This window comes from Hyaena hyaena, unplaced genomic scaffold, assembly GCF_003009895.1.
Source record: "Hyaena hyaena isolate Hyena2069 unplaced genomic scaffold, ASM300989v1 scaffold_127, whole genome shotgun sequence".
Lineage (NCBI taxonomy): Eukaryota > Metazoa > Chordata > Mammalia > Carnivora > Hyaenidae > Hyaena > Hyaena hyaena.
Genome location: NW_024080758.1, coordinates 323,681 through 349,900, shown reverse-complemented (window position 1 = coordinate 349,900; position 26,220 = coordinate 323,681). Strand labels below are relative to the sequence as shown.

The 26,220-nt window shown below is 39.1% G+C and overlaps 1 protein-coding gene across 7 annotated transcripts in view; it reads left to right on the top strand.

Annotated features, from left to right (window-relative positions):
• The window catches only part of CEP170 (centrosomal protein 170), a 119,166-nt gene that overhangs the window by 65,203 nt on the left and 27,743 nt on the right, over positions 1-26,220 (top strand). For 6 of the 7 annotated variants that reach the window (XM_039237488.1, XM_039237493.1, XM_039237492.1 and 3 more), the window contains exons 8-13: positions 336-812; positions 5,252-5,415; positions 5,602-5,895; positions 16,654-16,803; positions 19,460-19,586; positions 21,745-23,544. In XM_039237488.1, the coding sequence (XP_039093419.1) occupies positions 336-812; positions 5,252-5,415; positions 5,602-5,895; positions 16,654-16,803; positions 19,460-19,586; positions 21,745-23,544 (3,012 nt within the window). The remainder of the gene's footprint in view (positions 1-335; positions 813-5,251; positions 5,416-5,601; positions 5,896-16,653; positions 16,804-19,459; positions 19,587-21,744; positions 23,545-26,220) is intronic. The other variant, XM_039237494.1, reaches the window with a different exon arrangement.

The following is a 26,220-nucleotide window of genomic DNA, read 5'->3' as shown; positions in this document are numbered from 1 at the left end:
TGTACATCTCCATCTACATTTGATTTCATTTCTTTTACACTTGAATGATTTCTGGATCCAATTTGGAAAAAATACGACCTAGCCATGCAGGATCCATCTCTTAACTGCTCTGCTGCTCTTGGTCATTGCTGCTGCGTGTCTCGCATCTTCTGTTGGTAACGGAGTGCTATGTTTATAATCAACATTATTTCTCCTCTCTGACATTTGCCAGTTTTTCATCCAGACTCCGATCTGCCATCTGATTCTCATGGCATAATACAAATGACCATGATTATACTCCCTTCTGTGCTAGAAGCTCCCAAATATTTTGAATTTTCTCTTATTTTTTTCATTAGGGTGCAGCGTAGATGTCAAGCAAGTTGAGGAACAGTCTGCAGCTGCAAGTGAAGAAGTACTTTTTCCTTTCTGTAGGGAACCAAGTTACTTTGAAATCCCTACCAAAGAATTCCAGCAGCCATCACAGATACCCGAGAGCACTATTCATGAAATCCCGACAAAAGACACACCAAGCGCCCATACGGCAGGTGCAGGGCATGCGTCATTTACCATTGAATTTGATGACAGTGCCCCAGGGAAGGTAACTATTAGAGACCATGTGACAAAGTTTGCTTCCGATCAGCGCCACAAGTCAAAGAAGTCTTCTCCCGGAACTCAAGACCTGCCAGGGATTCAGACAGGAATGATGGCACCAGAAAATAAGGTGGCCGACTGGCTAGCACAAAACAACCCTCCTCAGATGGTATGGGAAAGAACAGAAGAGGATTCCAAAAGTATTAAAAGTGATGTTCCAGTTTACTTGAAGAGGTTGAAAGGTAAAGTGAATTGATCATTTCAGAACTTGCTGTTTTATGATAAAGAAAATTCAGTCTTCACAGTTACCAAACTACTGCTAGATTAAAAAAAAAACTATATGGTAGGAAACTTCAGCTTTTTCAAAGAGAACCAAGCCATATTACCTATGTCCACCTTACTCGTTGAAAATAGTCTTCCTTCATTTTCTTGCCAAAACCAGATGGGTTTTGTGAATTTATATTTATGCCATTAAAAATATTTCTTTTTCCTATGGAAATAAAAGATTCAGTCCATTCACCTGTGGAATTCCCTTAGAAGACCTTTCTCATCGTTTTCTTGACTTTAGGAAAAGATGTATTCAATTCTGTTCTTCTGTTGTGATGCTTCCAGCAAAATGTCAATGTCTCGACTTTAAAAAGAAATCTTAAGGCATTTGATAATGGGCCAGAAGTTCTACATTAGTAATATAGTCACAACAGGGTTTTTAAATGTTCATTTATTAATTTTGAGAGAGTGAGAGAAAGAGAATTCCAAGCAGGCTCCCACCCTGCCAGTGCAGAGCCTGATGTGGGCCCCAAACTCACTAACTCCTGAAATCAGGAGTTGGACATGTAAGTGACTGAGCCACCGAGGCGCCCCAGTGATAATACAGTCACATTGTTAATAGAGTGTTTCAAGCTTTTCTTAGCGGTTACTCGTGAAACACAATTCTTGGCTTAGAGATACTGGGAGTTGAATTAAAAATGTTTTTGATATTAAAACTTATGAAACCACAATTGAGTGTTCATTTGTGAAGTAGTCCGTGTATGCGTTATTAGTATAACACTGGGCCAAAAGTAGTCAGATGTCTACTTCAGGGTATCAGCTGAATAATTTTTCCATTGTTTTACTAATTAAATATGTTTTAAGTACTCTATCTTAATTTTATCTAATAAGCTATCTTTAAGAGAAATGACTGCGTGCTAGTATGGCCATTTGGTTACTATACAAGGTGTTAATGAGCTTTAAAAAAATGCAAACTGAGGTCACCGTATCCCTAACACTTCACCGGGGACTTGGGGACTTAAATACGTGGCAAGTACTCAGTAATCTGCATACACAATGAGTGCGGACTTCACTATCACTGATAAGACCAACCCTGGCTTAACCTGTACTTTGTGCCCTGGGATTTTGGTCCAGTAATGAAGAAACTACCTCTTCTGATTTGCTTCTAAGACATTTCAGGATAGTGAGGTGGTGTGATTACCTAATTCTTTGCTGGGACCTATTATTAAATCTAATTGTAATCCTAAGCAATTATCTGACATATATCCTCTTCATATGTGATTGTTATCTTTTGCTTCTACCAGATAACATTACATTCGTAACTGAGAACTGTATATGTACGTACAGGTGAAAGCTCACAAATAAAAGCTACCTACTGATAAACTGACCATTTATAAGAATCGATAAATAGTATTGATATCCGAGTATAATATAAAAGTTAGCATAAACCTTGACAGCTCAGAAATGACATGGTCTTTCTCAAACTGCTTTTAATAAATGTACCAAAAATGAGAAAAGATTCTTTTAAAAGTTACCATTTTAAAATACCTTTATCCCTTTATTAAAACTTTTTTTAGTCATCATAAACATTTTCTGTATTAGCAGTTATTTTTAAGCCGTCATTTTTAGCCATTCTCTTCTTGATCAAACAAGGCTCATTTGTAAGCCTGATTCCAGACTGAGGCATTCATGCCTATAATCACACTGTGTCTGTTATTAATGATTAGATATTTAAAAACTACCAGAAATCATACAGTCAAATTACTGTTGCCCCACAAAGTTGATTTATAGGTAGACGCATGTTATAGTATATTTCCACCGCTCAGAACCCTTCTTTTGGATTGGCCTTCAGACTGTTTTACAAACCATCCAAGAAAATGTCTTTGTGAATATAACTCAGTTATACTTACAAACGACATTTGACTTTTTCCCAAAGTCAGATATACCATCATTAGACAAAGAATTTCCACAATGTAGGATGTTAAAAGTATATGCACAGACTTTAAATAAAGGTAATTGTGGCAGATAGTAACAATATCACCTTAATTAGACTTCCAGCAATTACATGAATCAGTGTCAAAGTCTTGAAAGTAAGTAAAATAAAAGCAAAAATCTTTGCTCCTACAAGAGTAAAGTGCACGCGCTTTGGGACAGTGAAGAAAATCATGTTCACAAAGCCCATACACTTTTACCCTTTAGGAGAGTTGCAGCTTCTTTTGACCACAGCCTCTGACTTGGTACAGCTCACCTACCCTAAAAAGTACAGACTTCAGCCTGTGTAGGCGTGGTTCATGATAGACCAGACAGAGACTGGGAGAGGCGTTTCCCAGTGACTTGTGGTGGTATGGAGGGCACGGAGAAACCGCAGTTCTTACCACAGGTCTCACCTTGTGGAACCCCAAGAATATAAGAAGGAATAGCAATATTCCATGAAAGAAAACAGCTAATCCAGAAAGAGAAGTTTTAAACTGCAACTTAGAAAATACTGAAAGGACCTGACACCACTTAAGTGCCAATTTTACATGTTGGTACAAGAACGGAAGTCTTGTAAAGATGGTGTTTTCGTGTTGTGTATGTGTGCGTTGTGGGTCATTTGGTCTTATTATGCTGAAAATTAGAGTTTAGTTATTTCTGGCTCTTAGAAACTGGATTCCTTTTCAGGGTAGCCAGTGCAACAATGAAGTAGATTGTAAATAGCATGCGTTCAGTGAGTTTTGGATTTGAAGTAGTGGTTTAGTTTGGTTTTGCATTCCATCTGCTCTCCCTGATTTCTTGCTTAACTAGCAGAGGGTAGGGATTCCATTAATGAAACATCTGTTTTGGGGTGGTTTTTTTTGTTCTTTTCAGATTGCATTTTGAATAATTGCTAATTGGAAGAAAGATTTTCACATTTGTTGTCATATCTAATGTTTATAGCTTTCGTCAGTTTTGTCCTGCTGGGAAGTGCCTCCCTTCATGTTGGCTTTATTCTCTCTGTTGGTTTCCCTTGTGTGTTCCTTTTTCAAAACATTACCCTTACCTGTGTGCTTTTTCTAGCTGCTGAGTCGTCTCACACCTTGTATGTACATTTTTTACAAGCAGTCCTCTCGTGTTAAATCATTAGCACCATTTAGTAACTTCTAAGTTCAGTAAAACAAAACAAAAAAAACATCAGTATTAAAACCCCCCTTCCTCCTTTGGGCGTGTGCCCTGTGCCCCTCCCAGCCAGCGCATCGTCCGGTTCTGATCATCGTGTCGTCTGTTGCTGCATTATCCAGCAGGTCTTCAGACTCGGGTTTGTAGCCCGGAGGAGCTTAAACTCAGACCTCGGACTGGAAGCACTTTCCTACTGATGAAGCCATGCTTTCAGACCCCTCCCTCGTTTGTGATCCATTCAGTCAAAAACATGTGTAGAAAAATGATTGACTTTCCAAAGAAATTATGCTATAGTAATATAATTATCATTTGATAATTTCTTCTAATGTACTTACTTAAATCCTGAAAATTCTAAGTCATTGAAAACTAATTTCCATAATGTTTCACATTTAATCCCTGGTAGAACTATGAAGGGTAACAGAAAACCTGTTAGGAACCTAATGTTTCAAAATTCAAACATATTCTAACTTGACTCGATATGTTTTATAGAGAAGACAGATTTTTAGCTGGTTATATTTAGCACCATGCCATTTGCCCAGAAGGTGGTTAGATTTATATAGGATTTCATAGACTTTGCTTTTCTGTGATAGGCCTTTAGCATGCTTTATTTAACTCTCTGAAGCCACCAGAGTTTAGAGCACAATGTCAAATTGCAGAAATTCTCATAGCTAGAAAGACACTTGTAAAGAAGTGTACAGTAATTGGTGGAAACTACAAATTTGTATCTTCATATTAAAATTTTGTATACTTTTTATTAAAAGTATGCTTTAGCTTTAGAAGTACTAAACATTGTCAAACTTTATCACATTTTGTGGCATTTGGTTTCTATTTTTCTGCGAAGTGATAAGCATCTCCAGAGGATTACTCTTTTTTCTCTTTTCCTCTCAGGCTAGAAGCAAATTTGTGGTTGCTAAAGGAGGTATAAGGTTTGGAGGCCGGATTAACTTTTCTTAATGTTACAAATACAGACTGCCTGCCACAGATGATACAGCATTGCTTATCTCTTAAGGCATTAGTGAATGATTAGAAAGTTAAAATTTGGAGAAAGAAAAGCAGTCCTGTTCATTTATTTATAAAGGACCTCATTGTTGGTTGAGAAAATTTGAATGTGAGCCTTGCCAGTTGGGAGAAGTTTGCAGAGGCTGTTACTGAAACGAACATATGACTTGGATTGACGGGGGGGAGGGGGCCAAAAACAAATGGCACTTTTGTAGATGCGTCTAATTTTCTACATGGCACCTTTTCCTTCCCTATTATGTGGTCTATTTTTTGTGTCCAGGAAATAAACACGACGATGGTACACAGAGCGATTCAGAGAATGCTGGGGCTCACAGGCGCTGTAGCAAGCGCGCGGCTCTGGAGGAACACTTACGGCGCCACCACTCCGAGCAGAAAAAGCTGCAGAAGGCCCAGGCCGCCGAGAAGCATCAAGACCAAGCTGTTGTAAGTCAAACTGCTTTTATGATTGCGTTCTTTGACGAAGACAATCCCAGAAAAAGAAGGTCCTACTCTTTTACTCAGAGTGCGGGAATCTTGTGTCAGGACACTGCTTATTCAACACCACATGCAAAACTTGAAAAAGCAAAATCTCCAACAGCAGATGCCAAAGTGGTTTCTTTGTCTTTCCAGACTAGCTCTACGCATCACAGAGGGGGGCATGGTGTTCCCCATGGGAAATTGTTAAAACAGAAATCAGAGGAGCCATCGGTGTCCATTCCCTTCCTACAAACTGCATTATTGAGAAGTTCAGGGAGTCTTGGGCACAGACCAAGCCAGGAGATGGATAAAATGTTAAAAAATCAACCTACTTCTGCCACTTCTGAAAAGGATAATGATGATGACCAAAGTGACAAGGGTACTTATACCATTGAGTTAGAGAATCCCAACAGTGAGGAAGTGGAAGCAAGAAAAATGATTGACAAGGTAAATAATTGAAATTTGGGGATGGTGGTAGTTTTCGTTTGGTATATTTGACTGTTGGAAATTATTGGAGGGTCTGCATGAAATGTTCTCATGCGGTCAGTGGTCTGGGGACTTCAGGATTTTGTGAGGGAGCTGCAATGCTAACAGTAAAACCAGACTGCTTTCTGATTTTATTCTGCTGGTATTCTGAACTCGCCTGAGTTCCATGTGTAAAGTCCTTTACATTTATAAGCTGTTTGGACCTTTTTAAGGTTGTGTAAATATAAGATGGGATTTTAAAGCCTTGTATTTTGTGTGACTATTTTCACTCTGCATTTACATAAAAACGACAAAGCCAGGCCGCTCTGCCTCTGTCAGCATAAGCATAAATGTCAGCTGGTTCTTCTTCACTGCATGTTTCCTGCCTACGGACTTCACATCAGAAACAGATAAAAGTGTCTATGTTTTAGTCAATTTTGTTCTTTGTCCTTATTTTCTTTTCTTAATTTCTGTGCACTGCTACCTTTGGAGATAGAAAAGAAGTGTATGGAAACAAAATCTGTTTCATTATGATACTCTGAATTCAGCCACTTACATGCATGCCCAGCCATGAGGATTATTTACATTTTAGATGTGTTCTTCGATGTTATTGGTTAATGTGTCTAATGATTGCATTGTTTGGTTTTAAAAGCAGTTTTTTCAGTTTTGCCTGTAGTTATGGAAAGTTGACTTTAGAACCAGCTGTTTGTTTTACCATCTAAGTTTGGTTAAATATTAACCTCTTTTTTAAGCTCTTGTTACTCAGAGTGATGCTTTAGCGTCCCCTAAGAGCCTGTTAGAAATCTCTAAGAATCTCAGCCCTCATCTAAATAGACTGAATCAGAATCTGCTTTAAAAGCAAGGTCTCTGGGTGGTAATTCTTATGCATCTTAACTTTTGAGAGGCACTAGTTGAAATGATGACTTCACAGGGCTTTTAGGGAGTAGACACGGTACACCTTTGGGATGGAGGGAAATTACTAGAACTTAGGGTTACTTTTATATGCTTTGTCTTTGTTTACACTTTGGAGTGTTTTTTCTAGTGTATGCAATCTGTTATTACACTGATACACATACATAATTTCACAGCATGCATATATTGAGGAACACATGCGCAGAGTTTTTTACTGTTGGAGTGTACGACTCCACAAACTTTCAGAGACCCATTAGCCTAAGAGAAATAAAGCAAGTAAGAAACAGGTGAATACAGTGAGTTTTCTGATTATATTAAAAGAAGTCTAAGGATACCTTGTTGCCACAGAAAATGACTCTTGGTGTCATTGGGAATTGATAGTGACATTTCTTTCAGATTATTTTAAAGTTCCCAATTTTCTGTCTGGCCACTGAAAACAAAGATATTGCTATCTCAAATATTGTCACAGGCAAGTAAAGGGATAGGATTTGAAAAGGAGAATAGTAAGAAGTTTTAAAACTCAGATTAATATTGATTTTATCCTATTATGCTTTTGTTAGGTTTATAGATATTCATAGGGATCAGTGTTTTCTCTATTAGGTTATTTTACGGTGTGGGGTTATATTTTAGTATTGAAGAACTTGAACACCCGCAGGCAGACAGATCTGCGATTAAGTTAAACTCTGCGTGTACCAGATATGTGCCCTTGAGTAAACTAACCTCTTTGAATCTGCTTTCTTCTAAAATGGAAGAAAGTTCACCAGGTTTTATGAAAAGAATTCAGATATATAATTCAAATATACAGAATGCATATCATAATGTCTGTCTTCTAGTAGGACAGCTAAACACGTTAGCTGTGTTGTCACCCTTACCAGCAGCCTCCACATATGGATCTCTACACAAGGTACAGAGAAATCCTGGGAAGGTTTTTCAGCCTGAATGAGTCAAATCTAAAGCCCTGGGGGAAGTGCAAGGGAGCAGCCTGTCCAGGAGAGCAGAGAGCCAAAAAGCAAGTCACTAGTACATGTGAATTGTAGCAAACTGCTGGGTAGAGGGGGTGACCACAGAACCTGGGGGGCACCTGCTGCGTGTAATTATCATGAGCATTTTTTAATGGCAAACTATACAGTAACACTATGAATAGAGAAAACCAAGATTTTAAAGCAGGAATCATTTAAGGGAGCAATGGTTCTCTGCGAATGGTCATTCCTAGTTTGTATAAACCAGAAAACAAAGCTGCCCATAACTGTAGGGAAGAGTCATTGCACTGTCTTGTGAATACCAAGAAAAAGAGCTGAGAGTTTACTTGTGGTGCTTGAAGCCAGATGCCAAATTAGGTTAAAGTCAGACCCTGGGAAACAAAAGCAGGGAAGCAGGAGTCAGTGTCTGAAGAAGATGAAGTAACCTGCAAGTGTGGAGAAAACAGGGACCAGGCCTAGCCGGAAGTGTCCGGGAGGACGGGGGCACGGAAGTGCCCGGGAGGAATTAAACATGAATAAAACATGAATTAAAAACAGTAATGCTGAGTGCTTTGATAGACATAAGCTGTTGAAGGAAGGGTCCCAGTAGCTTCCAAGAGAAGATCTCGGATTAAATATCCCACCTTCAGAGAAGTTTTTAGCCAAGCAGTCTATAGAGACCTGCCTAGGCACTCACCATCAAGCCAGCCTGTTTCATTTTAATCGTAAGCTTTATCACTACTTACACTTTACTATTTATTCACCTCTCTGCTCCCCCAAGTACATGCACACACATGCATACACATGAATGTAAACTCATACACATGAATGGGAACCTAGTGCCTGGCATTTTATGTCTTCAATATGGAATTTAATTGCCAACTGACCTCATTTTTAAGCAGGTGAAATCAATTCCATAGCAGGCGTGGTTACGTAGGGTTTTCCAGAAATATGGAGCAATCTGCTCCAAATACGGAGCGTGAGGGTGCGGAGGACTTGTTCAGAGGACCACTGTTACTTAGAGACATGAGATCAGACTCGATACTGAAGTCCCTTGAGTATCATAGTAAGGATTTTGGCTGTTTTAATGCTGGAGGAGAATCCCTGAGAACTCTTAAATAGGGCAGTGACATCTAATCATTGTCAGAACTGTGAAGAATGGATTGGAAACAGAGAAGGCAATTAAAAAGCTGCTGATGTGTCCAGTAGTCAGTTGGATAGAAACGTCTGAGTCTTAGATAAGAGATCTGGGCTAAAGTACTGAGTTGGGAAATATTAAGGAGTAGCTCAACCCAAAGTAATAGATGAGATTACGTAGAATGTACAGAGCGGGAGGAGACAAAGTATGAAGTTCTTAGCAACACCAACATTGTTAGACAAACAGAATAAGAGTGAACAAAGGAGGCTGAAAAGTATCGAACAGAGGAGACAGAGAGAACCAAGAGAAAATAGCCGATTGGAATCAAGCAGTAAGCCACAGTATCACATGGTACAGCATTGAATGCCTTTTCAGTTTTTCCCCAAAATACATCATATGCATACACATGAACAGGTATAATTTAGGAGAAGTTGCATGTGGTTAAAATAGGACCTCTTTAAAGAAATTACCAAGCTGAAATAATCATATCTTTGCTTTTCTGTACTGGTTGTGGTCAAAAGGTACTGAAATATCCCCTTCCCAAACCCCAGGTTATGGGTTTATAGTATTTGGGGTCATGTTGTTGTGTGGCTGTTAGTAGGTAGCCTTATTTTCTGCATTGTCCCCAAATTCACTTCTTTTATAACACGAATGCCTGTTGTTTATAAAGACCTCTTAAGTTTTATGTCTAAGCTTACCTGGAGATGCGCTAAATAAGAAAATGCTGTTCACTGCCTGGACGAAAGGTAACTGTCCTCCCCAGTAATGATAGCCTCCCAGCCCTTCCTCCTCTGGCCTCCCTCCAGGGTCTAGAAAACCCATCATAGTAATCAGTTTCTTCTTCCCTCTCCTTCATCGAAACAGACCCTGCTGAGGGAAGAGGAGGATATTATCAGGGCCATTTCTTAGTCTTCCAAGCAAAGGGAGAAAAACTTGAAGTGAGAACAGAAAGCTAAATATTAAATTAACAAAAAAAAAATTGGTCATTATAGATGGCTTGAGGTGCTCTCTTGAGGAAAGTAGTTCCCATAAAATCCCTGCCTTGAGTTTTGATTCCTGTCCATGTATCCCCCAAAATGCCTCTTATTAGCATATTCTCTTCTCTCACGGGCCTTGCATCTACTGGTCCTGTTCTGCAGGCCACAGGTGGTAGGGAAGAATCCAGAACCAAGAAAACTATAACACGGCTGGAAACACAGGATGAAGAATATCTACAGCCCAAGGAAAGTCAGTGCTGAGAATCCAAATCCAGCTGTAAGCAGTGTGGCATGGGGATATTACAAAGCCTGAAGTCCACAGCAAGATTTTAGATTAGATCCAAGTCAGAGCCAGGGGAACCCTGATAAACCCGAGTCAAAGTCTTGGGTGACAGAGCCGGACAGAGCAGAGAAAGGCAGCCTGTCCCAGGTGCCCTCAGACACAGGGTCAGCTGTGCGTGGGAACTAAAGACTAGGAGAGCAACTCGGAGCCTGCAGGAGGGAGAGAAGACCTTCATAACAGGCAGCGTTTTGATTTGGACTCAGCATTTGCTTCCAGTTGGTGCCAATCCAGAAACAATCTGAGTTCATGGGCCAAAGTAAACAGCAGTTCGTAGCCAGCAAATTCTGAGGGCTTCGTTTTTCTTCCTCTTACACTACTCTTTCTTGCCCTCTTTCTGCTGATTTTTTTTTTTTTTAATCTTTATCACCAGGACTGACTTTTGGTCACTGTGATTACTGCTCCTCTCCCCTTGTCAGCTCCCCTTCGTAGCCCTCCTTAGGTCCAGGGTCCCCTCTCCTGAGCTGCACCACCAAACCCTCAGCTTTCTTCCTCAGCCAGACGCTTAGCATTTACTAGGCTTTCCCCCTTTCCTTCCTGTGTTATGTGAACTCCTGATTTTCCTGCTTCCGGTGCTTGCACCTAAAGTGCTTTTGCACACCTAGCTCCTTCTCCTAATTCACTCTCAGGGGCTTTCTCTCCCACCCTGTCCCACGAAGCCCCGCCATTCATCTCTGCTCTCTCTGTATCACATCACCACGTTTTATTTTCCTTCTTGCACTCGCCTCTAGCTAGTTGATTTTCTGCCTTTTCTTTCTAGAATGACCCTATTTGTCAGATCCCTTCTGTATTTCTTGTGCTTATTAGAACAGTGCCTGGCACATAGCAGACACTCAGTCTCTTCTTAATGGATGAGGAAAAATACTTTGTGAGTGCTTTTTAATTTTTCTCAGTATTTGTATGTGGTTAGCTATAGATAAGCTACTTTATTTAATGCATTTGTAGATTGGTTGCACCCAGCCAGTCCTCCACAAATGGGTTTCCCTATATTTTTTTTATTTGCTGAAAGTAGTTTGTATCTTGATCCTAACATAACTTGTTAAAATGTGTCATTTAAAACCTTGATGTGTCGTTTAAAACCTTGTGTGTGTTACAAGCTTAACTTTGTCAGTAGGAAAGCTGAAGAATATAAGTTGTATCAGAAGAAATACGTGTGTTTAAGTCTTAGGGGAATTGCCTTGATTAGAAGGAGCCTGGAGATGCCTTTACGTTTCTAGCAATACCACACTAACAGCACTTGAAAATCTGCTTGGCAAGGAAGAGGCAAGATTGTCATTGATGAATACCCATGTCTTAGGCATGGAAGGAAGGAATGCATGTCAAGGAAATGAGCCAGAAAGAGAGAAATTGGACATTTTAAGTGTAGAAGCATGAGATTAGACCTGAGCATAATTTGAGGATTCAAGAGAAGGAGCTGATAGATGTTAGCAGTGCTGGGAAGGGAAGAGGTTGTGGATAGAACACTCCTAGGGAATGGGAAGAGTCAAGGACCACGGGGTAGGGCAGGGAGAGAGGGCATGTTTTTACACAGACAGGAGTAAAAAGGAAGAGGATCAAACTAGATGGTGACTTATTTTTAACCCTGTGGAAAAATTCACATAACCTTCACCATTTTAGCCATTTAAAGTGTGTATTTCATTGGCTGTTAGTACATTCACAGAGTTGGCCAGCCACCAGCACTGTCTGATTCCAGGGCATTTTCGTCACCCCCCCTAAAAGAGATGCCATCCCCATTCCGTTTCCCCCAGCCCCTGGCAGCCACTAATCTAGTTTCTGTGTCTGTGGATTTACTTCTTCCGGGCCTCCCGTATACAGGGAATCCTAGAATACGCCACCTTTTGTGAAGGCTTTATGTGGCTGCTTTTACAAGCATAGTGTCTTCAGGGCTCATGCATCACGTAGCACGTATCACTGTTTCATTCCTTCTCATGACTGATACACCACTGTGTGAATCTGCCACATTTTATCTACCCATTCATCTGCTGAAGCGCAGTTGGGCTCTTTCCACCTTTTGGCTATTGTGAATAATCCTGCTGTGGACATGCGTGTACACGTTCGTGTACCATGATAAATTATAACAGGTCTCTCTTAACCCCATTCTGAGCTCTTTTTTCCTGAAATTTTAAATGAATTTTAAATTTAAAAGTTGATTACAAATATGTTCTAAAAATCACAGTGCTATATAAACATTTAGAGCCATTTATTCTGTTGATTTTTTTAAAGTTTTTCTTTCTAAAAATGACATTCGATTTTTATGGAAAATTACATGTTTGAAGAAATTCTCCTATCAAGTCATTCTGATTTTGTTCCCTGATGTTAGAAGCTAGGATTCGGCATAGTTCTTAGTATCAAGTGATTTTCATGGGAACCTTTGCTGTTGACTTGAACTGGTAGAGATCCTGCTCTTCCCACCTAGGAGGTCCTTGCTCATTTAGGAAAGGGTTGTCCTGTCACCTGAGGGTGAGACTTGACACCTGAATCAGCATACTAATGCAGTACTCTTGCTCAGTTGCTAACTTAAAATAAGCCCACAAAAGCTTGATATTTAACCTAACATTGTGTTTCTTATTCTGTGGAAAGTTGAAATCTGAATTTCAACTGATTTGGAAAAATTTTTAATAAACTAAGAACTATTGCTGTTTAGTTAACATTTTGCTCTGGATTTGTACCTATTACTATATTTACATGCCCAAGCCTTCCCCTGCGTCCACACCTTTTCACACTGGTCTCTGCTCTGTCACAATAAGCACAGCTCCTTATGTGATGTTACCAAATGTAATTTGACCTCCTTTATGAGTATTTAGTAGGTAGGATATTTACCCCCATGAAAATTGACCCTCTGCCTCTGGTTTGTTATACCATTATTTCTGCTCCCACCAACTCTCCAGTTTCAAGATTAGAAACTGGACATTTTCTGGACAGTTGGAGCTTTTAAATAATAATGACACTAATGATAACATGCTAGTGAAAAAACCAAGCTCAGAGTTTTCCCAGGCTTCATTTGTATTGCACATACTAGTCCTTTATCATCTAGAGAATATTTCATTTCTTTACATTTAAAACTAAAGAGCTTACAGAAACTTTGTTTTTAACTACAGAGTGCCCCTGCATGGCTCAGGTGACAGTCTCCCTTTTTATTTATTTATTTTTTTAAGTCTTTTTGTATTAGACTTAAGCTCCTTGAGTGCAAGGGTTGAGTTAAGTATATTTTTGAAGCCCCTGTGGTGGGTAGCTCAGTAGCCTATAAATAGTAAGAACCATACCTCAGTCATAGTTTGTTAAAATTATTTAGAGTAGTTATACTAAGATATAGATGTGAAATCCCAGGGTGAGATATCAAATATCACATGCATACATTCAGAGGAAAAGAGTTAAAGACCTGTTTCATAATGCGAGAAGTGGAATAGCCAGGGAAATGCCATCTTTTTACCCTCGACCTACCCTTTAGGGAGAGGCCACAGGTCACTCCCTAAAATAGAGATGGATCTGCCTGGGTCAAGGCACGTAGAGGCGTGAGCATTCTCCACCCTTGACATGAATGAGTTCTCTTTAAACATCTCCCAGATCCACAGAGCTCAGACAGTGCAAGTTGGAAAAGAAAATTTTTCTTACCATCTATTTCTCCTTCCTTTTGCCTCCATCTGGAAGAATTAGAAACTAACAACCTTTGGTGTGGAGGGCCCTGCTTCACAATTAGACAGGCATCTGATCTTTCTCCTTTCCTCACTTTAAAAAAAGTCCCTAGCTGAATGAGAGAACCAGATTTTGTACATACCAGGTTGGGGAGTGTGATCGAGCCGAGAAAAGGAAGAGAAACAGGAGCCTGGTTAACATATACTGTGTTCGAAGTACCTTTGAGCCATCTGTGAGGAGAGATGGCAGGCGAACATCTGTCTATAGTTGGAAATTGAAGAGAAGCCTTGGTTGGATGTGGATGAAATCACCTAGGGACAAAGTCTACAACGAAACGAGAAAATCTAGCAAGCTTGGTCTCAAGTTTGGTCCAACTGTTGGATCACCTGTCAGATTATATGTACTTCTTGAAATGTGAAAACTTTAATCGCTTTAAAGTACACAGACACAGCGTGTTTATGTCCTCTTTGTTTTCACAAGCGGGGATGTGTTCGTACCTAGACACAAAAAGGATGCTTTAGGTAGATTTCAAACTGGGCTAATCGTTGCTCCCATTAATTTTTCAGAAAACTCAAAAATAATAGGTAGGAATTTTGAAGGCTTCTTTACCCAGGCAGTAGTGCTTCAGCCCTATTACTTTTTGGGCACAAATAATGAGTTAACTTCTCCGACGGATGTGTGTATAGCTGTCTCAGATGCTTTACAAGGAATCTGTGGAAAGTCATCTCAGTGTTCTTTCTGCACAATGTCAGCCCCTCTTTCCCTGGAAGTGTGACCCTTTGTGTGTATGTCTTTTGTTGTCGTTTCAAAATAGCGTCATAGTGATTTGGAGAGATTATGATTTGTTTGAAACTTGTGGTGCTTCAGTGTTTGAGGAAAACGAGTTTTGGAAGTCCATTTTGAGTGTGAAGTGTCTAACTGAATATCACCAAGTCAGAAAATCACCTGAGGTCCTTTATAAGTTAATGTGCCAGAGAGATACTGTATGTACACACTCACATGTGGGTGTTTTTATCTTTTACTTCCAAACTTGAGTTAGACTTTTTTCCTAGTAATCATAAAAAGAAGGAAATAAATTTCCATAAATTTGATGTTCAATGACAAGTTAGAAGAAATTTTTTAATTTTCTTGTTAGATAGTCCTAAATAACTGAAGTAGCTCTAATTTGCTTTCTTGACACGTGGGACTAGAGGCAGAGCACATGGAACAGTATACACGGTATTTTTACTGTTGTTGAACTTACTAATTCTGATGTTTAACAAAATGAAACAGGTTTTTTTCCCTTCTGTAAACTACTTCTGTGTATTATTAAAATCCATATTTGATTTAAAGTTAGTAATACACAGTTTGCTTCTAAAGCAAAGGTAATTTGAATATTGAGTGGGGTGCAACAGAATATTAAATCACAATTCTTGAATATAATGTTCTATTTGAATTAAATAATAAGTAATAAGGCCATCTGGTGGTAAAATTTCCAAGTTTTAGTGAATTTGAAAATCTGATGTTTACTAAATGTGGACTTCAGAATTTATCAGGTGTACTGTATGATCGTTGAAAAGCTTTCTAGAAAATAGTTTAACCTAAGGTATTTTTTCCTTTTTATAGCAAGGAAGGCCCTTTGGTTATGTTTCTAAGATCTTTTCTACAAAGCACCAATTCAAACACATAATGTTTCTTGATTGTAATACTTAGAGCCACAGATCACACCTATAAATAATAAGCACTGGGGAACAAAGAGACTTAATAGTAAATAAAATGGGATGTTGCAGGTTTTTGTAGTTAACCTTTTTCCAGTCTATCTGGCAACATCAGGGCCTGTTGGTGCCAGGAAATCAGTCAGACTCAGATCCTGCCCTTGATCAAGCACATGATTATTGGTCTCTGTATTTAAATATTTCACAGATGCGGGGCTCCTGGGTGGCTCCGTCGGTTAAGTGTCTGACTTCAGCTCAGTTCATGATCTCACGGTTCGTGGGTTCGAGCCCCGCATCAGGCTCTGTGCTGACAGCTCAGAGCCTGGAGCTGCTTCAGATTCTGTGTCTCTCTCTCTCTCTCTCTCTGACCCTCCCCTGCTCGCTCGCTCGCTCTCTCTCTCGCTCTCTCTCTGTCTCTCTAGCTTGTGCTCTCTGTCTCTCAGAAATAAAAGCGTTAAAAAAAAAAGAAAATGATGATGTGTGGGAGTAGACGCAAGATCTGCATTTCAAAGGCCTCTCAATGATTTTTTTTTTAGACAGGTAAAGTTTGAAGATCTCACTGTATTCCATACAGAGATCATACAACAAAATCTGTTCTTTGGGACCTTAGAAAATTCTAAGTAGAATTTAATTCATCTGTGTAAACATTAAACGTTTGTTAGGAAAGAAACAGGTAAAATCAGCCTTATGTTGACAGTTTTGCAACGTGCTTCTCAAAAAAAAAAAAAAAGAAAAAGAGCAGAGATAAACTGAAAACAAGCCAAAGTGTATTCTTTCCTAATTTTGCATTATTATAAAATTTAACATTGTTAACACCTTTTAATAAATCAAATGTAATATCCTGGATATTTCTTACTTATTATCAAACAGTACTTTGCTATGTATTAAAAAAGACAGTTTGATTTACATGAGCTGCCACGCCTAGTTCACCTCTCCAGCTGTCACTCCTGTCCTTAAAGTTTCTCTGATTATGGAATTACCTGTCAGAATTAACTTAGAATATTTTTACTTGCCTCTGAAGGGACTGATAGTACTCATATTAATCTGGTGCTCAGACTTTTCATTTATAAATAATTTCTCCTCCTAGGTATTTGGAGTAGATGACAATCAGGATTATAATAGGCCTGTTATCAATGAAAAACATAAAGATCTGATAAAAGATTGGGCTCTCAGTTCTGCTGCAGTAGTAATGGAAGAAAGAAAGCCACTGAGTACACCTGGATTTCACAACTCCGAGGTATACATCTCTTCCTCATATGTAACTTTTTACACACATGAAATGTGAATTTTTATCATTTGTAGTTATTTTAAGTAATTGATATATTCCCTTGAAAATACTTGTAAAAACTAAATTCTCACAAATTAATTTGTTTCTAATAAAAGCCTAAAGCAATTTTGGGGTAATTCTATTTCAGTTTTTGTTATGTTCTTTTAAATTATGTTATTCTGTTCATCAGTGAAGGGAAAATGTTAATTTCACTAAGCAATTCATAAGCTCACTGCTCTGATTGGCATTATGGGATAAAACATAAAATACACCCCAGTCATACCATCGGAGGGCCCATATTTAGAATGGACAGATCTGTAGGTCTGTCTGTCAGGGCGGAGAGGATGTGCCACGTACCTCCTGGCAGAAAGAACCTCTGTCCCGGAGTAAGTGCTGATGCAGTACAGCCTCGGACACTGTTAGAATAGCCCGAAGTTAGTCAGGTAGGACTTGGTCAGCAAGCCTGGGGAGCAGCCTGGGGCGGTCGAGCTAGGAAGACCTGAGTGCGGGTCCCAGTGCTTTGCCACATTTGTCCAAGGGCCTTTGTGTCAGTCACTTCCCCTCTCTTAGCTCCAGTCTTATCATCTATGCAAATGGAATTTTTGATAAAACCTATTTACAGGGAGTTTAGTAAAGTATGTAAAGCACCCAGCATAGTAATTGCCTGAGATCTATGCCCTCAACCAATGGTTATTCCCTTATTGGAAGTGATAGTAGAAACTTCTTTCCACAATGATGTCAGAAAGAAATGTAAAACAATATGTAACTGAGAAGTATTAATTCATTATAATTTATTCACACAATCAGAGCTAACATCCAGTATGAACTTTCTTGTGCTATTTTACAAATAAGGAAACTGAAATATGTAGAAATTATGTTGACCAGGGTCATAAAACTAGTACCTTGTGGAGCCTGAATGTGAACGGTGAGCAGCCATTTTCTTACCTCATTCTCTTACTCAGTATGCTACAGTCCCTCTCCAGAAATGAGTTAATTTATACAAATGGTAAATAAAACAATTACAAACGAAATGTTACATTTGTAAGAAATGTAAATAGAATAGTTCCATAGACAGGTAAAATGGTCCCTTTCTGGGGTGCCTGTTCCTGAAAACTGTTAAAGCAGTTCTTGCATTTGTGTTCAGTTTCCTTACTTACAGGAAACTTACAGGGCTGTAAGTCTGGTTTCTCTTTCATAAGATGCTTAATTTACTTATTGAAAACAAGTGATACTTAGCCGAGGCAGTGTTCTGGTGTTCTGATTGGTCTAGGAATGGTTCTAGTGGCCGTGAACTTTGATATAAGACTCCCTCTTCCCTTCCCCATACCCTCAACCCATCGCAAGTGGAACTGATATATAGCCCACTATGTACACACCTTGGAAAGAATCCCCAACACAGGCCAGGAGAACCTCTTCACAGGACACAAGCGTGTGTGTCAGTGAAGGTGTGAGGAGCTCTGGTACTTCCTTCCTGCTGAGAACTGTGAGCAGTTAGCAGAGTCCTGAAAGGGAGTTCCCGGATCCAGCAGGTTTTGGAATCCTTAAGCTTCATTGTAGGCATGTCACCATGTATACTTACGGCTTTAACCTATTCTGGAAATCATATCTGTAGCCTGTTTGAAATATTTACTTCTTCGGTTTTTAGCCTGTAAATCTGATACTTAAGATAGTGTTTTGAATCATTTGTAATACGGTTTTGGTGATAGCTCTCCATTTCTTCGTTGTCATTCCAGTCTCAAAATTAAGCAACTTTGATTTTTTGTGAGGGAACATAATTTTTTTGTATACTCCTAGATCTTCCATATGAAATGCCTAGATTGCTCTCAGGCTAAAAATTACCAGTATATGTCCATAGGTCTGTGGAGCCATTTCTTCAATTAAATCCCATTTCACACTTGACTATGAAAGTTCAGAGAGCACTTGCCTTAAGGCCAGATCTAGACGTGTGCAGGTCTAGGCTAGACTAAAAGGTTGAGTGATTTTTAGCTTCTTCTGAAAATAGCAAAGTGTTGTAAAAAGAAGTCTAAAGCTTTGCATTTGTTTTTGAAATCCTTGAAGACATGACCTGACAGATTTAATGCTCCTTGAGACTCTGGAACCAATATGACTCCTAGAAGGGCATAGAGGGCCAGAGAACAACTCAGGAATAGACCTTCAGACTCCTGCTCCAGAGAACAACTCGGGACTAGATCTGTGGACTCCTGCTCCAGAGAACAACTCGGGACTAGATCTGTAGCCTCCTGCTCCATAGAACAACTCGGGACTAGATCTGTGGACTTCTGCTCCAGAGAAGGAAGCAGAGCTAGCTTCACTGTTGTAGCTGTGAAGCCCCAGCGCCACACTCTCATGTATCCAGCTGCAGTAAATGTTAAGCTCCAAGCATTTATTTTAGTGCCATCATTAGTATCTAATAAGTAGAGAAAATTATACTGCATTTACAGTAATGATAAGATGTAGTTAGAAGGGGTACCTTGAGACTCTTCATTTTATATCTGAGGACACTTAATAAATGATAGTAAAGCAATGTGAGGTTTAAATATGTCTTCATATGACAGGATAATGTGACTAAGTAGAATTCTCTCGACTAAATAGGCTATTATTTCGTTCCCTTATTTTCCTCCTTTAGGAAGGCGCATCTTCATCTGGAAACAAACGCTGGGTTTCACAGTGGGCTAGTTTGGCTGCAAACCACACAAGGCATGATCAAGAAGAAAGGATAATGGAATTGTCTGCACCTGTTCCTCTAGAGAATGGTATTTTTTTCCTCTCGGTCTCTTTTCTGTGAATCATACATCTGATTTTAAAAAACAAGCTAAATCTATATACTGAGAAGTAAATTAAATCTAAATAAACATAATCAGATACTCTCATGCTTCTACTACATATATGATTTATATATATATGTTATATATATATATACTCTCATGCTTCTACTACCTATGTTATTTGTACTAATAATGCAGATATCATTAAAATAAAACCCTAACTGAAGATAAGAGGTAATTTGTTGATGAAACCCATATATATACATATATCTATTTTTATGTGACATATATATAATGAACATTTTAAAGTAAGATTAACACAGTTCTAAATTACAACATTAATAACATCAATACGACAAATACTTAAATGCTACTATGTGCATTTAAAAAACATCGTTTTAATTTACTTAATATATCTTTTGCAAGATATATCTTTTGTGTAATGTGATTTTCATTACCTTCCAGTAATATTTCTGTGAACTGAAATAGAAAGTTTCCTTAAAAATGAAATTTTATGCCTAATGATTTTGTTTTAGATTTAGTTAATTACATTCTTAATTAAAAATAAAACCCTCAAGGAGAATTTGCATGTGGCTTTTTATCTGTATTCTTAATTTTGTTATTATTGAAAACAGAAATGAAAATTTATTTTGTCTCTGGCTTATGGCACCCCAAAACTCTGGTTTACGAATTTTGTAAACATTACTCAACCAGCATTTGAGCAGGGTACTAGAAAAGGTATATCCTTTATTTACTACCAAAATTAGAAGTAATTGATAGTATGCCCAAAAATCAAAGACTGAGTGATCTGCAGATTGATTAACATAAACTGGTTACTGTTCAGGGAAACAAGACACCCAAACAGAAGGGGTCAGAGGGGCTAGATAAACTTAACCAAAGGATCCATGATAAAATTAGTAAGCATTAACTGTAGAAAGCAAAATTCTACTCTTGTTATAAAATAAAACAAACCGCCTGGCCTTCATTATCTCATTTCTGTTTCATCATATTCTAAATTATTTAGCTGATAAATCCACTTAAATCTTAAAATACTCTTGTTAAACATTCATCTTATGTGTGTTAGGAGCAGGACAATGTGAGAAATGCTAGAAAAATAAAGAATGGTTCTTACATTTTAGATGCTTCAAGTAGTGTTAAGGAGATAAGACATAATACAGTAACTTAATGATTAATTGCTAAAGTTAAATCAGTAAGTTCAGTAGCTATTTTCCTGCATCATACCATTACATTGCTGTAAAATTTAAATGTTAAACGTTCAGAATTATAAGGGGAAGAAAGACATACTGAAGCTGTGTCTTAGTATCTTGTCTCCATTTATCCCTCAAAGATTAGAATGCTTTATATGTTAGTTTATATTTCCCTAATCACATGTATATCCCTTTTGTCAGAAATGCGTTTTCATTTATAGGAGTCAGGAAAATCCTTAAGTATTCTCAGTTTTTCTAACATGGAAACATCAAAGTATGTATTTTCTCTTTGGCTTCTACTTAATTGTAAAAATAGAAAGTGATCGTGTGTTTCTGTATGAGGTGTTAATATACCAGACGACCGTAATTTTAAAATCCCTCAGTGTTATTATAAGTCCTGTGCTCTTGTTTCACATTTACACTTTTTAAAATTCTTTTAATCAGTGTTTAATTTTTTTTGAGAAAACCTAATTAAAGGTTTTTTAAAGTAAAACCTAAATCATGAAAAACATTATTCTTATACAATTGAAAGTGTTTATTTAGGCCTTCTCTGTGCAGTTCTGTAAAATAGTTTCTTGAGCAAAATTTCATGGGCGGAATACATCACAAAAGCAAGAATGAACATAGTGACCTTCCCTGCCATAAAATACATTGAAAGAAAAAGAGAGCAACAGATCTACGGCTAAGATCAGATGACCCCAGTTTTCACCTCCTAAAACTGCCTGTCCTGGATCCCCTGTTGATAAACTGCCTACGTTATGTCTTGGCACTGTACTTGATTTTGAAAGTACTCGTTACAATGCAAGTGTGTTTATTCCAAGTTTTCTTGTACATTAAGCCCTTTCTTAACTTACACTGCAAAATCTAATTAGTATGATACTCCGTATTTGGTACGTTTTTGCCCTAATACATTTCTTCTTTGTGGTTTTATTCTATAGATGCAGACATCAGTGAGTCTGGCATTTCAGTGAGAAGTACTGGCTCAGCAACATCCTTAGCCAGTCAGGGAGAGAGGAGGAGACGCACCCTTCCTCAGCTTCCAAATGAAGAAAAGTCCAAGATTATAATGCAGAGGTCAGAGATAGGAGAAAAACAAGACACAGAACTTCAGGAGAAAGAAGCACCCACACAGGTATACCAGAAAGATAAACAAGATGCTGACAGAGCCCTAAGCAAGATGAACAGGGCAGTGAACGGGGAGGCTGTTAAAACTGTCACAGACAATAAAACCTTGCTTCACTTGGGCAGCTCTTCTGGAAAGGACAAAAGTGAAACTGATAAGGAAGCTTCTTTGTTGAAGCAGACATTAGCCAAAATTCAGCAACAAGAACAAAAAGAACAGGCACAGTGGATGCCTACCAAGTTGTCTTCTTCAAAAAATATTTCAGGTCAGATAGATAGGTGTAGGGAGGAATCTTTTAAACAAGAGTCACAACCTCAAGAAAAAATTCCTGGGCATTCTACAAGCAAAGGAGAAAGGGTGATGCAAAATGAGGGCAAGCGAAGAAAAGCTGAGGAGGTTCTGAAAGGTCAAACTTCGAAGGGTGGAGACAAGAAGGAATCCTCCAAGTCATTAGTGCGACAAGGAAGCTTCACTATAGAAAAGCCTAGCCCAAACATACCCATAGAACTCATCCCCCATATAAATAAGCAGACTTCTTTAGCGTCGACAACAGCCAGCAGAATACGAGAAAGAAGTGACTCTGTAGATACCGATTCTAGTATGGACACAACCCTTATTCTGAAAGACACAGAAGCAGTAATGGCTTTTCTAGAAGCCAAGCTGCGTGAAGATAATAAAACTGATGAAGGCCCAGATACCCCCAGTTATAACAGAGACAACTCCATTTCACCCGAATCTGATGTGGACACAGCCAGTACAATCAGTCTGGTTACTGGGGAGACTGAAAGAAAGTCAACCCAAAAGCGAAAGAGTTTCACCAGTCTCTATAAAGATAGGTGCTCTACGGGCTCTCCTTCCAAAGACGTTACGAAATCGTCCTCTTCAGGTGCTCGGGAGAAAATGGAGAAGAAAACAAAAAGTCGCTCCACAGATGTAGGTTCCAGAGCAGACAGTCGTAAACTTGTACAGTCCAGTGGGAGAATAAGACAGCCTTCCGTAGACCTAACAGACGACGACCAGACCTCCAGCGTGCCTCATTCTGCCATCTCTGATATTATGTCCTCTGACCAGGAAACTTACTCTTGTAAACCTCACGGAAGGACTCCACTTACCTCAGCTGGTGAGCATGCACATTCCAAACTGGAAGGAGGCAAAGTACCTAAATCTAAGACTTCTCCCATCGCACTTGGGTCATCCAGCAAATCCACCACTCTTCCACGGCCACGACCCACCAGGACTTCCCTCTTGCGCAGAGCACGACTTGGCGAGGTGTCCGACAGTGAACTGGCTGATGCTGACAAAGCGTCTGTTGCCTCTGAAGTGTCCACCACCAGTTCCACGTCCAAGCCCCCCACAGGAAGGCGTAACATCTCTAGGATTGATTTACTGGCTCAGCCCCGTCGAACGAGGCTTGGCTCGTTGTCAGCTCGCAGTGACTCTGAAGCAACCATCTCTAGAGGTAGTGCCTCCTCACGGACTGCAGAGGCCATCATTAGAAGTGGAGCCAGACTAGTACCTTCAGATAAATTTTCTCCTAGAATTAGAGCTAACAGTATCTCTCGACTGTCAGACTCCAAGGTCAAAAGTATGACCTCAGCACATGGCTCTCCTTCAGGTAATTGACTCCAGACTTTTTATGATATTAGCATATTTCTTTTATGTTTTGGGACTCCTTTTTTTTTTTTTTTAATTTGTAGTGTTGCTTCTAAAAATATTCAACAGAGAGGTTATGCTATAAGAGGGGATTTTCTCCTATAAAAATTAGTTAGCTTAGTAAATGGAAAATTCAGACATTACACACCCTTCCAGTTAATGTCCCGGGGCAAAATAGTGATTTCAAAATTAGAGGTATATGGAACCCATTTAGGAGTTTTAGTTGCTTGGTTGGTGAGGCATCTGGACTTGTGCGTCAGAATTAGGGGAGGAATAGTATCTGGTTTAAATAATAGGAATTGTACTGCTAAAAGCATGTGTTTGATTTTTAAATATCCTCACGAGATTGAAAGCCCTTAATTTGAAAAACAGCAGTATACCTTTTATTCTTTCAGGGCTAAGTGAAATAATTGCCGTTTTACCCCTTCTTTCCCACTTATTTAGAAGTGTCTCATATACATTTTAAAGTTAAATCTGTTTATGGTTGGGGCAGATGGACCCTAATCCTTGGTTTACTTTAGTGGAAGAAGATGGATCTGTGAGATAATCACTAGGCACATATGGGTCACACTGGGCTATAGAAATGTAACTGGTCATGAGCATATCTCCTAAAGCCCTGTGCTGTCCCTGAAGTATAGTAATTAGCAGTCATTGAATGTAATAGTTCCAAAAGTTACTTCCTCCCCACCGAATTTAACTGCCTCTAGCATATTTGTCTGTCTGTACCTTTGTATTCAGAGCTGCAGCCAGTGAGGGTACATGTGTGGCAGGAGTTCTGGCCCAGAGATTTGTGTGTCTCCTGTGAGTAAGGTCTCCTTACTTCATAATCGGCCTCACCTCTGGGTGTGGCTGCAAAGGCCTGGGTGGGGGAGGGGAAGCCTGTTGTTAAAAGACTTAAAGATTTCTTATCAGCAAACATCCAAGTGAGCTAAATCGTGGGGGAAGAGTAAGGGGAAGGTTGGTGTTTAATCCTGTGTTCATGGTTTTACATCTACCACCGCATAGCCCACAAGACCCTGAACAGTGCTCTGCATGTTATTTTTTCACTTTTTATTCCTCCTCTCTCCTTCCCACTGCTGCCTTCCTCCCCTCCACTCACATCTCTCCCCCCTCCCAGTCAGCGGCTGTGGTGATGATGGTCAGATCTGTGGTAGGAATGGATGTAGGCTGAAGATAGGTAACATACAATCATGATTCCCAAAGAATGGTGCCATCTTCCTTATTAGCACCATCTTCCTTGCTTCTGTGCTTCAAGCTTTCATTGGTGGTTCATGCAGCTTTTGCAAGCGTTTTAAAACTGACTGCTCAGTCTTTTGGTTTATGTTTATTGTTTTCCTATCATTCCTTATGGCTCTACCTCTTCAATTCACATTTCCTTTGTGCTATATTCTATGACATGTACCGTGATCAGATTTCTTCTGCCATGTTGCCTGTTTGATCATCCCGTCACTATTTAGTACAGGGAAGTGCTGCACTTTTCTCCTTTATTACCATGAGCCATAACGCAAGCTGTGTGTCACATGGAGCAGCTCCTTCTGTACTGGTCGTCTAGTCCTTCACACATGAGTGCTGTGGTTCTGTTCCTCAACATGTAACAGGAAGGGCTTATGTGAGATGCAAGCCAAATACGATTACTTAAGTCTAAGAAACCACCATAAGATGCCATATTATGTCTTTAAAGATAAATTTTGTTTTCTGCTTTGAATCCAGAACTTGATAAACATGCACTTTTTTATATGTAAAAAGTACCTTGAATTCAGTTTAATGAAATTCCCTAGGGTAAATTGAGGTACGTGATTTGGGCCTTCTTCATACTTAACAGCAGTATGTTAAATAATTAGAGTCCTGTAATTCAAAGGCTGGAAGGGTTATTCAGTTCCAGTAACCAAGGGCAGGAGATGAAAGAACGCACCCTGTTGGCACAGCTGTGGTGGAGGAGAAGCCAAGGCCTTTTCCTTCCCAGCCACTTGCTGCTTCCACGTCTAGTCTGGCTCCCAGAAACAGTCTTTATCTGCTTGCTTGCAAGCTTCCAGGGGATGGCTGGGATCAACTGGATTACTTTCAGGAGTATGTACAAGGCCACTGTTGAGGATATCTGGTATATTGTTCACTGTAATCTGTGTAATTCTGATTTACTAAGTTCATGTTCTCTGTTCCACCTTGTGAGCCTAAAGCCGTGTTGAAATCTGGTATTGTTAATGCACATTCTCTCAGACACACATCTCTGGAAGAACAGTGGCTAGAGTCTTCTAGGCAGTGGTTGGGTACTGAGACAGTCCTATCGGGTAGGCGATAAAACAACAATAAGAAAAACAGACACCTTTTTGGTCTAGTGGCTAATTGGGGTGTCTTTGATGTTGTGACATTTCTATTTAAGATAATTATAATATCTTGAAAAAGAAAATAAAAAGTCTTAGCTTTTGAAATACAGTTTAAAAGAATGTAAAATCATACTGGTCAGTGTTATACAAAATGTAAACTTTAAAGGACTTAGAAATATCTGAACCCAGAGCCTGTGGCATGTCCAGTTGGCATATGTGAAAATAATTCTATCATGTTTCAAATTTCATACTTTAGGCCATGTCTTTAAAAAGTTTTTCAAAGAAATGTATGTGATGAAAATAGAAGAATGGAAAGG